The sequence below is a fragment of the Leopardus geoffroyi genome, chromosome B1 (genome assembly GCF_018350155.1).
Source record: "Leopardus geoffroyi isolate Oge1 chromosome B1, O.geoffroyi_Oge1_pat1.0, whole genome shotgun sequence".
Classification (NCBI taxonomy): Eukaryota; Metazoa; Chordata; class Mammalia; order Carnivora; family Felidae; genus Leopardus; species Leopardus geoffroyi.
In genome coordinates this window covers 160,925,351-160,938,057 of record NC_059327.1, presented here as the reverse complement: position 1 = coordinate 160,938,057, position 12,707 = coordinate 160,925,351, and the positions used below count along the sequence as shown (strand labels likewise).

The following is a 12,707-nucleotide window of genomic DNA, read 5'->3' as shown; positions in this document are numbered from 1 at the left end:
TTCTGTTGTCTGGTGTATATTACTCTGAGCTGATTCTGTTTTCAGGAAGGGAGAAAGCTGTGCTTCTCTACTTTTCGTACACAACACCTGGAGATCTTACTAAATGAGATTCTAATTCAGTCAGTCAGGGACAGGCCCAAGAGTCTGCATTTATAGCAAGCTCCCTGGTGACAATGATGCTGCTGGTCCACGGACAACACCGAATATCCAAGGGGGATAGAGCATTGCATTGTAGAAAGAAACAGAAGATGCCTCTTTATTCAACAGAAATAAGCAGCTCAAACAAACATTTTAGGTCTAAGATTCTCTTTAACAAGTCTGAAAATTTCCAAAAGGGAGATATGGATATTCTCATGAAAACCATCTAAAAGGCCATCAGCCCTTTCCTTGCAACTGGGATGTGCGGCTTATGTATTGTTACCAAGACTGAATAAGAGGAAGGTAAAAGGAAGAGGAATGGAAGGTGAGAGCAGGGTGGATTTGATGCAAGAGAAGAACACAGAGATTTTCACTCTTTAGATTCAGCCGTCACCTGCAGGTACTTCTGATTTCTCCACTCATTATACCACTGTTCCTCTCTGTTTGACACGGTGTTCCTGTTTAAAGAATACAATTTTATATTCTTTCCACGCCTGTCTGTCTCCCAACCTCTGATAGAAGTGGAAACTCCCATGTCCACACTGCCTTACCAGCAACCAAGAGCTTGCCTACTTCTGTGCCCCCAAGCTTGCATGGGTCCCACAGGAATTGCCATTATATCTAACTTTGTCCCAAGCACTTACATAATCAAAAAGGGGTACTTTGTGGCTCTTACACAAAACATGTAAATACAGTCTCAGGGTAAAAAGGCCAGATAAGCCAAAATTTTAAAGTGTTTTTAACTTATAGAAATCCACTAATATCCTATTACCAAACCCAAACATAGGGGAGAATTATTTTTCTTCCCTTTGTGTGTTTGCTAACCCAAGTTGAGTGATTTTTTTTCTCCCCAAGATACCCTAGATGTGGGCTTTATATTGTCAAATAGCAGTACTAGACACTTTCTCAAATATACTAAGAGTGCCATTATCTTCTATATCATGAAAACTGCACCGTTTTTAGTCAATCGCACCGTTTTTAGTCAATCAGTTTTGAGATATTCATACTTTTTTAAAGTTTGTTTATTTTGAGAGACAGTGCAAGCAGGGGAGAGGCAGAGACAGAGGGAGAGAATCCCAAGTAGGCTCTGTGCTCTCTGTGCACAGCCCAATAGGGGGCTTGATCCCACGAATCCTGAGATCATAACCTGAGCTGAAATCAAGAGTCGGATGCTTAACTGACTGAGCCGCTCAAGCACCCCTTGAGATATTTATACTAAAGTACTACTAGTAAAGTGAGACCTTTAGTCTTATACAATCTAACTAATGCAAATAGTATGTATAGACAACTTTTGCATCTGTAAAATACAGCATCTGTAAGAGAAAGAAAAACAGACCTTTTAACTGGAGTATAACTGACATACAACATCATATTAGTTTCAGGTGTACAACATAATGATCCTAAATTTGTATATATTGTCAGATGATCACTACAATAAGTCTAGTTAACATCCATCACTATATATACTTGCAGAATTTTTTTTCTTGTGATGAGAACTTTTAAGACTTAGTCTCTTAGCAACTTTCAAATATGCCGTATAGTCACCATGCTGTACATTACATCCCCATGACTTATTTTATAAGTGGAAGTTTGTATCTTTCAACCCCCTTTACCCATTTCACACATCTCCACCTCCCATCTCTGTGAACCACCAATCTGGTCTCAGTATCCACATGCTTGGTTTGATTTTGTTTTGTTGGCGTTTTTTGGTTTTGTATTTTAGATTCCACATCTATGTGAGATCATACAGTATTTGTCTTTCTCTGAAAAATAGACTCTATTATAAAAGTGGTGCTAATTTTCTTTTCTCACTGCTAGCACTTAACTAGCGTAGGGTTTTGAAGTGAGAAATTATTACTGCTGACTTAATTTTAAGGATTATTCAATAAGTAGGGATCTGAGTAGGAAAAAACACATTTTTTTTTTTTTGGTAAGTTTATTTATTCATTTTGAGAGAGACAGAGAGCTAGCAGGGGAGGGGCAGAGAGAGAAGTAGAGAGAGAATCCCAAGCAGGCTCCACACCGTCAGCTTGGAGCCCGATGCGGGGCTCGAACTCACGAAACGCGAGATCATGACCTGAGTGGAAAGGAAGAGTTAAACGCTTAACTGACTGAGCCACCCAGGTGCCCCCACTTTTTTCTTTAGTCTCAGGCACTTTGATCACTTATAGTCATAGGCCAAATCGAGGTTTGATGCAGTTATCCAAAATGTGCCCCCTTTTAGGAAATCTTCCTGATTTTAATAATGTTCTCTGAATAGCGAACTGTTTCCATCTACCAAATCTGTGGCTGGCTCTTTATATTCTCACTACTGTTGCATGCTCTGCTAACTCATTTTGCCAAGGATGCTCCACTTATTGGCACTATTTTATTTTCCTCTGGCTTTGTGACATCTGTTTTGTTGTTTTTAGATACATCATCTTGTTTTCTGCATAATGATTAATCTTGGTAGATTATCTCTCGGTTTTGGTTATGTACGTCACGCTCCCCCTCCTGTGCCATTTTTAGGGTCTCGGGACTAGGGAAGATCACACTATGTTTACCCTCTCCCCCCTCCATCACATTTTGAAATATCAAAAGCAGGTTAAAGGGGAAAAAAGATACAAAATGGTAGTGTAGGGGGTCTCTGTACAGTGAAAAAGGCATCTTGTCCCTATTGAGAAATACTGGGGATATTTTTGGGATGATTGACCAGCCAGCAGATACACTCTTTGTGGAAATAAAACCCAAGACTTGTCTTTTTTAGAAAGCAGCCTTCCACAGTTTCTGCTTAATCACCAGCAGCCTGAAAACTTCCTGCCTCCCCAAAAAGCAGTTATCTCCAACTGATGCAAAGATCACTGTAGGCACATAACATGCAACATGCATGGCAAGTACATTTGCTTTACAGAGAAAAAGACACTTTTAAAACTATAATTATCTGCTTCCCTAATAAAGTAGATAAAGATTGCCATCCAAATTCTACCACTAATTCTACTACTAATTCTAAAAATAAAAAATATTAACAGTACTTTGCATGAATTATGCTGTATCATTGCTGGCTATGTGATGATGGAAAAAGTTCAGGTCTAGCCTCTGACTGCTTAGATTTTATAGCCAAATGCCCTCGTTTGTCAAGCAGGAGAACCCCCTCCCCTACCCCCTTCTTCAATGCCCCCAGGAAAGGAAAAAAACAAAACAATGAAAGGTCAGCAATAAAAATAAATACATTGGAAAGCAAGAATAGCTTCCGTTTCTCCACCTCTAATTGAGGGCTGTCCCGTATACTCTGAAAGGTCCCTGCAGTTATGGTTTCAAGTCCCCAATATTATGAACAATGATGAGATGGTCTGCCCACCTTCACCTCACTGACAGGAGAGCAGAGGGAAGCTAAAAGACTTCTGCAGAGTTAGAAAATTCATGGTTTTGCAGGATACTTACTAGCCCTGGAGGGGACTCTGGGAGCTGAGAGATAAAGGATGGATCTATCAACATACTTGGAAACAGTAACTTTTAGGAGATAGGGAAGTGATCTCCCCATTGGAACACGCTGGGCTCAGCCCTACCTTGTCTTCCAAGCTTCAGACATCCCTCCTTGCCTTTGCTTTTGCTTTTCCCACTTCTTTTTTCTAAGCCACTTTTTATCACTATTCTTTTTCCTGATCTGGTGCGTCAAAACCCAGAAGGCACAAAACCCCACTAATTTTCCCTTCTAAACGGCTAGAAGGGGGCCTGTTTCACTGCTCAGGATTATCTGAACACAACAGTAGCTCACTCACCAAAGATGATGAGCACGCTCCAAGTCTACCCGGCATCAGAAGGTCAAGTATCAAACTCTACTTTTGCTTCAGCCATCAGTCCCTCTAGTTATTGTAATGAAAGGGAACGCATTTTCATTTTTCACTGTGTTAATTTATTTACGTTTTCACCGGCCACGGACATCCGCAGGGCTAGGGGGCCCTACAGATTTCCGCCAATTGCAGGCTGCCCGGGGTCTGGAGATTTCGGACGAGCGGGGACCGCGCTCCAGCCGGGCCACAGGCACCCGCGCCCTGGCTGCCCGGTGGCCGAGACGCGCGCCGGTCGTCAAAGGCGAGAAGCTAGGGAGCCCCACCGCACGAGGGGAAAGACAGTCCCAGCAGCCAACAGTGGAGGCGAGAAAGGGAGGGAAGAGAACGCGGCGAGTGGGCAGGGGAAAGGCGCGGGAAGCGGCGGGCGCGGGGAGCCCGGGAGGCGCGGGGCGCGCTTACCAAGGCAGGTGCCCGCGCAACAGGCGAGCAGCAGCAGCAGCAGGGGCCGGGACGCGGCGGCCACCTGTCCGGCGGGCGGCCCGGGGCGGCGGTTCGCTGCTCGCGGCATCTCGGCGCTTGGCGGCTCGGAGCTCGAAGCCTGAGCTGCGCGGGTCAGCACTCCACGCGGGGCCCTGGCAGTGCCTCTGTGTCCCGGGCGCGCTGCTCGCGGGGCTCCGCCGCCAAGCTGACCTCCCCGCGCGCCGCCAACTTTTAAATCTCGCGGACACGTGGGCTGGGCCAGCGCGGTCCCCACGCGCGTCACCTCGCAGCCCGCCGCCCCCGGCCTCCGTCGCGTCACTGGCCACCCGCTGCCCGCCCCCGACGCCCCCAGCCGCAGCGGGACCCGCCCCCGGCCAGAGTTCTGACTCAGGACAGTGCGCATTTTCGCTCTGCCCGCCCTCGGGCCTCTGGGAGGAACAGGGAAAGAAAGCAGTGCAGGTCCGTTCCCTTCTGGCAAGGATTTGAGTGGGAGCCAGAGGAATATGGCAAACCAAGAGGCTCCAAGAGGATGGGATCCGGGTTTTCAAGCTTGCTGGTGACGACGCTCTCTCGTTTCTCACGTCTGCCTAGGACGCCCCTTCTTCTCCCCGGGAAGCCTTCTCTGCCCCAATCGACTGTGACTGTGCGTGCCTCCTTTCCCAGAGCCCCAGGGGCCATTTCTGTAGAAACACCTCTGTCCTGCTCACTAGGACATCCCCAGCTTCCAGCACAATGCCCCGCGCATAAAGAGCAGTACTGGTTCAGTGGTGATGTTGGCGTTCCCCAAACTCCTGCGAGGTCTGAGACCATTTAGGGAAATGCAGTTACCTGTTAAAGAAGATCAAGAAGAAAGGATTGCTGGGACTTGACCACACATACATTTCCAGTAGGTCTGGAAGGTCTCTGGCTGTCCTATGGATTTCCAAGGCTAAGGTTACTCCTTTTTCTATGCATTTTTCCTGCTGTCACTCCCTAGCGGTTGCTTTTTGGTTTCTAGGGTGATTGGACCTCCGCTACTATGCCCCTCCGTATATACTTTCCTTTACTTCCTAAGTGGAAAAGTCCAGGAAGCATCCTCCAGGACACTGGCTGACACTGCTTTAATTTCCTTCTACAGAAAGAGGAAAGACTGATCTCATTTGGCCTCCTTTTGAGGTCCTTTTGAAAGGAACACAGAGGGAAGGGTAGAAAGGAAGTACATGAACATTTCTTAAGGGACATCTTCCCATGCTGTTTAATTTAACACTCATAGCATCTCTGGGATATAAAAAATATTATGACTCTCATTTGCTGATGCTCGGAGATATTAAACAGTCTGCCCAAGAATACCAGCCTGTGAGGGAGGCTGCTCTGTGAAGATGTTTCTTCCTCTAAGTCGGGGACTTCAATGTATTAGACACGCACCGTGCAACCCACTATAGACAAGGCATGGCCTTAAAGAGTACAACATTTAGAAACAGGTGGAACTTGCCTGAAGAAAATGAGAACTTGGTAAAGGACCCCAATTCCTATTCAAATAGCTGTATTACCAGGCAGACTGGGATAGTCAGAAACAGTGAGGCAGGACTGCAGTTCTGACAGGTGAAGTGGAAACAAAATAACCACTGCCTTTTTTCAGTTCTTTATATTCAGGTAGCATGTGAGCAAGGTCAGATTAGAGTCTGGTTCAGATTCAAGGATTGATGAGAATAGATTTGATTCAAGATTGCTTATACTTTGATTTATCCCCAAAGTAGTGAAAAGGTAGTACGGAGGATGTAGGCCGATAGGGGTGGCTCTGATTCTCCATGGTCTTCCTTGTGTTTCCTGGAGGCACACTGAAAAATCTCTGGTCTCAGCAGCCTGTGTGGGGTGAGATGTCATTGAGAGCAGAGATGCCTGAAAATAGTGGGCTCAATGTTTCTTATACTCCCCGCAGATCAGTAAAGGAACAACTCATGCATTATAAGTGTTTTTCTGCATGAACCCAGCTGCTCTGAATGTTCTTGTACATGTCCCTTGTTGACAAGAGTTTTCTGAGGTATACACTTAGTAGAGTCAGCAGGGGAGAAAATCTAGTTAAACTCTAGTTTAAATTGTTTTCCAATGTGTTAAATCCGTTTATATTCCACCAGCAGTGCATGAAGTTTCCATTGCTGTACTTCCTTGCAAAAAGCTTTGCTAATCTGGTAGGCGTGGCATCTCATTGTGGATTTAATTTACAATTTCCAGTACTAATGAGAGCATCTTTACACAAATGTATTGACCATTATTGTTTTTAGTGAAATACCCATTTGTCTCTTTTTCTCATTTTTCCTGAGTTGTTAGTTGTTGTTTTTTTTTTTATTATTATTATCCATTATAGGAATGCTTTATGTATTCTAGAACTTTCGTTGGTTAAATGTTTGGCAAATATTTTCTCTGTATTTGTGGCTTGTCCTTTACTCTCTGTATAGGAGTTATTTTTGAAAAAATGTTTCAGGAAAGATGTGCACCCTAATGGTCAGGCATTGTATGACTTGGATGATAGGAGAAGATGGATGGGAGAATGTGGGGAGATAGGCACTTCATTTAACCAGGAGCAAAGATTGGGGATTCCACAATTAACTAAATAAAATGAAACTGATTCCAAAGGTCTCCTTTCATCCAAGTATTTCAAAGAAGTTAGATTCCAGATCTCTGCAGGGGAGGCTGAACAATTCAGTTACAAACTGAATTCCAATCTGTACCTAGAAGTTCATATTCATTTAAACTGAGCTTATACATCAGCATATATCACCACGTGTAGTACATACAGCATCTAAAGCATTCCTACTTTCTCTGTTCAAGACTGAAAGTTTGATTCTGTGTACCATGCTGATTCCTCTCACCCATTATCTCTTGCATTCTTGACTGCAAATGAGCAGCTGAACTTTGTTTTTTTGCCTACAACCTATAGGAATGAAGGCTCAGTTTGATCATGAACCTGCAGATTAACAAGACCTGCTAGCCTGTGATAGAGATGTCTGGAAGAGTTGTCATCAAGGACATTAAGGAAGGGTTGAATATCAGTTAATGAAAGAGTCAACCACAGAGAGAAATCCGTCAAGCAGTAGGTGGCAATAGCAAAGTCTAGTAATAGGTGAAGAGAGCAAGCTTTAGGAATTGAGAATAGGGGCAAGATCTAGAAGACTTAGGAGTTCTAGGCAAGATAGTCATGCAATCCTTCAAATATTAATTGAGCACCTTCTAGGCTCCATTGTAGAAGCTTGGGATACAGCAGTGACCAAGTCAGTTAGCCTCTGGCTTCATGGAGTTGACAGATTTTCAAGGAGATGCAGATAATAATCAGTAAAACAAAACCAAACAATTTCAGATAGTAATAAATGCTATAAAGAAATTAAAACAGGGTAATGCAATAATAGAAAGTGACTGGGAGTTGGGGAAACGACAATTGAGACAGGTTTATCTAGGCTTGCCTCTCTGAGGAGATGCTATAGGAGGCCTTAAAGATGAGAAGAAACTGGTCATGGTCATGGTCATGGTCATGGGAAGAACTATGAAAGAAGGGCCCCAGGCGAAGGGATCATCAAGTGCAAAGGTCCTGCGGCAGAAACAAGCCAGGAAAATTAAAGGAGCAGAAGTAATTGGCACAGGGTGACTGGAGTGTGGGAAGTTGAGGTCAGAGAAGTAGACAGGGTACAATCCTGATCATTGAAGGCTCTTAGAGGCCATGGCAAGGAGATGAAATTTTTCTCTAAGTAAAATGAAAAGCCTGTGGAGGATTTTGAGTACAGAAGTAAGGTGATGTGATTTACATTTGAAAAAGATTATTCTGGCTTCCATAGTGAGCAGGCTCTCGGGGACCCTAGTAGATGCAGGGAGACCAGGTGGGAGGACATGCAGAAGTCTACACCAGAGCCATAACCAGGGATGAAGGACTGATACTTACCACAAACTGGATGAACCTTGAAAACGTTTTGCTACATCAAACAAGGCTGTCACAAAAGGCTACATACTGGATGAGGCAACTCCATAGAGACAGAAAATAGACAAGTGGTTTCCAGGGCCTGGGGAGAGACAGGAGTGATGGCTAATAAGTAAGGAGGTTTTGTTTCAGGGTGATGAAAATGTTCTGGAATTAGACATTTGTGATGGTTGCAAAATCTTGTAAATACTAAAAACCACTGAACTCCTTACTTTAAAAGGATTAATTTTATGGTATGTGAATTATATCTCAATTTTCAAACAAGAGAGAAGTCCAGGTCAGATATGATGACGGTGGCCTGTTGGACTACATGGTGGCAGTCTTTACAATTTGGCACAGGGAAATTTTATCTGTTTTTGGCATGAAATATCCCAGTTTTGCTATTTAATTCCTGGATGTTCTTGTCAACTATGAAGTCCTCTTCTCCCGCTTTGTGAAGACACTCACCCAAGCCATGTCGCATCAGTGACTGTGCTATAGGCACTAGCTTTACTTTTTTTCAGGTCAGAAAATACATCATTACACCCAGATGGAGAACCTTGGTCTTTATGGTCACTTTGATATCATTGTTAACTATGAATATCATCATTTTCTAAAACATAGAAAGTGGATACTATTTGTGAAATAATGATAACCCATTATGTCTACATGCTTTACAGGATGCTCATTCATTCATTCATTCAGTGAGCTCATTCATTCATTCATCCAGTGTCAGCTGTAAGAGTTACAGACTCACGAAATGCTGAGAAGTCTCTGTCCTGTTTTGTCTTTTCTAAGACCACCTGCATCCAGTCATACATCTTTACCTCCTGTTATTTACTGCCTATGCTCATTGGGATGAACTTTTTAGAAATACCATCCCAATTTTAAATTTGAATTGTAGAGAAGAGTTTTGCTTAAAGGTTTCTAAAACCACAAGAGTCAAAGTTCCACTGAGGTTATAGAAGTTGAAAGCCAACAATTCCCGGATCACCTGGCTGGCTCAGTCAGTAAAGCATGCGACTCTTGATCTTGGGGTGGTGAGTTCAAGCCCCATGTTGGGCATTAGAGCTGACTTAAAAATAATTAATTAATTAACTAATTAATTAATTAATTTTAAAAGGTAAAAAGATAAGTTCACTAAAAAAATAAAATAAAAAATTAAGAAAAAAAAAGCCAACGCCTCCAAAGACCCAATTTAGCTTATGGTCTCCAAGTAAGATTCAGGGTAGAAGCCAGTTTTAGTGCTGTAGACTGAGGCTCAAGAGGAGATGGCTACTTGTGGCAGAAAAGTGACCAAATGACTGTGGGTCTTTTGGTTCAGAAGATAGCATCTATTATTTAGTGACAAGAATAACTTTCAGCTCTCTCCACAAACATTTTTGGCATCTGGATCAAATTCCCATTTTATAACCAAGTTTGTCTTCCCTTTGACCACTAATATTTCACAAGTTTTAGAGTAACTCCAATAATCCTAATTATTCCTTTACCCAGCTATCTCTTCAAATTATGTAGATATCAACCTCTCTGCCTCCAGGAAAATCTCTTGACTCAGAAGGACTTTTGGATGAACCATGTTGCTCTGAGGAACCACTCTAGGAAAAACTCTTCTAGAAGACAACAGAAGAACAATGAATATAAGAAATAAAGGACCAGATGGGGCGCCTGGGTGGCGCAGTCGGTTAAGCGTCCGGCTTCAGCCAGGTCACGATCTCGCGGTCCGTGAGTTCGAGCCCCGCGTCGGGCTCTGGGCTGATGGCTCGGAGCCTGGAGCCTGTTTCCGATTCTGTGTCTCCCTCTCTCTCTGCACCTCCCCCATTCATGCTCTGTCTCTCTCTGTCCCAAAAATAAATAAACGTTGAAAAAAAGAAAAAATTTAAAAAAAAAGAAATAAAGGACCAGAGACCAAGTATATCTACATTTCTTAAGAATTTCTGTTGTAGGATAATTAACTGCCTTGATAATGACACAGCAGCTCACATAATTTTAAGAAATACAACATCTTTTATAAGAGAAGGAAGCTTTTCTTATTGTCTCTAATTACTCGATAAAATTAATTTTGAGCAGTTTCAGGAATGATAAGCAACATTATTAAAAGTCCTTCCCATTAAGGGTATTTTCTAATGCCCACGGCGACTGTGATGTGGACTGATGGCCAATAAAAATTTTGTATGTCCAACATTCTTGCTAATGTTTTGGGGTTTTATTGATTTAAAGTGGTTTTGTTTTGTTTTGCAAAAGGCGCTAAGCTTCATCTCTTCAATCTCTTGAAGTCAGGAGGCACTTGTGGGTGGAAATATTGTCTATGAATTCTCTCAGCACAGTCCAGGGAAGGTTGACATGCAGACTGAAAGAAGCACAGGTTTATCTTAAAGCCTTTAAAGATAAATTCCTTTCAAGAAAAGTAATAAGAGAATTTTTTAAAAGGCAAAAGTCAATAACTTTTTGCACTTACATCAATGCCCACCGGGCTAGATTTTTCACACGATAGATGTTCTGGAGGTAAAGCCATTACAGAAAAGCAGCACTGTTATCGGTAATTTGAAACATGATGATACAACAATTTCAATCAGTTGAAGGCAGAATCTTTTCTTTGTTCTTTAAGTTGCAATTAAAATATGAATACGTACTAATGAAAGATTTATTAGATTTTCTTGGCATATTTATGAATCACATCAGGGCAAAGCTGGCAGAAAAACCAACACTTCCAGACATATGAGGTTTTGTAAAAACAGAACCTAAAATTAAATGACAGCTATAAAAATAAAAGGGCAGATAAAGTAAATTTTATTATTTCTACATAGCAAATTGTATAACCATTTTTGAATCACTGGATTGGTTTCCAATCTATTTAAAAATGAATCAAACCATTATTGTATTTTCTAAAGACACCTGGCTTTTATGAAAAGATACACAATTTCCTTACAGAGGCATGTGCAAATAAAAAATCTTATTGCATTTGCTCAAAGATAATTGAAAGAAATAAAGAGGGAAAAATGGTATAATTTAATCTTTTAAAAAATGTTAAAATAATCATAAGAGACCTGGAGTGAGTTTCTGAATATAAAAATAAGTGACCTTTCAGTATCATAAAGGAGTAATCACTACTTGTTTTACCTGTAGTGTCTCTAATAATTTTAGCTCTGATTTTTAAGTGGGCCATGCACATATGAAATGCTGAAAGTTGTATATATATATGTATATCATACTGCTCTACATTAAATACTAGTTGATATTATTTTAAGGCATTTCTGAAAAGAATAAAATTAGCCAATGTCGCATCTTTGTTCATTTGTAATCAAATCCCCTTTTTCTCAAAAATTAGTCATGGGTCCTTTTTCTATGTGTTCACCCATTAATACGATTTCAGATAGAAGCTATGTTCAATCTTCCTGAGTTTCAACCCTAATTTAAGAATTTTAAAACAGCTTACAGGGACAAAGCAGTAGACAAGATAATATATTTGCTTCTTAGAGAAAACTGAAAAATAAAGGTAAGGCAATCACTACCTTAACTGAGTAGGTTTCCAAGCAGGTCACCCCTGGTATTCTCTGTCATGACATCTATATGTTTAATGTCTATTGGCTCAGTTGCCAACGGTTGATTTGTGGCAATTGTCATTGGTCAATTAAAACCTACTTGAACTTCTTTTTCTCACCCTTTTATCCCCTTGTACTTTCTTTCTCTTAAAATATATCAAGGACTTGCCTCCAACTCCTGTCCTACCACATCATTAATTCTATACTGGGCAAAGCATTGGAGGCAGATAAGATGCTGCCTTATTGATGATGTCTTCCTTCCCTGATCACTTGATAATAAATAGCACTCTTCTTCCTCTCAGCACTTCCTATCTCCTTGACACAGCTTTACTTTTTCTCCTTAGCACTTACTACCATACTACCACCTGATAGACGATACCAGATAATCTGTTAGCATAGTTGTTGGTTTGATTACAGTTATCTCCCTTTATAAGAAAGAGAGTCCCAAGTCAGGATTTTTAATCTCCTTTATCATTTGAAGGACACTTATTTTATATTCACTTTCATATTGTTCTATTGTCTCTAGTTCTTGGTGTTGTTAAGAGTGCTTGGCACAGGGGCACCTGGGTGGTGCAGTCGGTTAAGCGTCCGACTTCAGCCAGGTCACGATCTCGCGGTCTGTGAGTTCGAGCCCTGCGTCAGGCTCTGGGCTGATGGCTCAGAGCCTGGAGCCTGTTTCCGATTCTGTGTCTCCCTCTCTCTCTGACCCTCCCCCGTTCATGCTCTGTCTCTCTCTGTCTCAAAAATAAATAAAAAAAAACGTTAAAAAAAAAATTTAAAGAGTGCTTGGCACATAGTGGGCACTAAAAATATATATAAATGAATAAAGGAAATAATCTGATTTATAAAACTTTT

General features: G+C 41.7%; 1 protein-coding gene across 12 annotated transcripts in view; it reads right to left on the bottom strand.

Annotated features, from left to right (window-relative positions):
• The window catches only part of NMU (neuromedin U), a 121,671-nt gene that overhangs the window by 33,085 nt on the left and 75,879 nt on the right, over positions 1-12,707 (bottom strand). For all 12 annotated transcript variants that reach the window (XM_045474008.1, XM_045474011.1, XM_045474010.1 and 9 more), the window contains 2 exons: positions 8,299-8,416; positions 4,368-5,216 (listed from right to left, as the gene is read on the bottom strand). In XM_045474008.1, coding sequence (XP_045329964.1) covers positions 4,368-4,791 — 424 coding nt within the window. In that variant the 5' untranslated portion in view covers positions 4,792-5,216; positions 8,299-8,416. The remainder of the gene's footprint in view (positions 1-4,367; positions 5,217-8,298; positions 8,417-12,707) is intronic.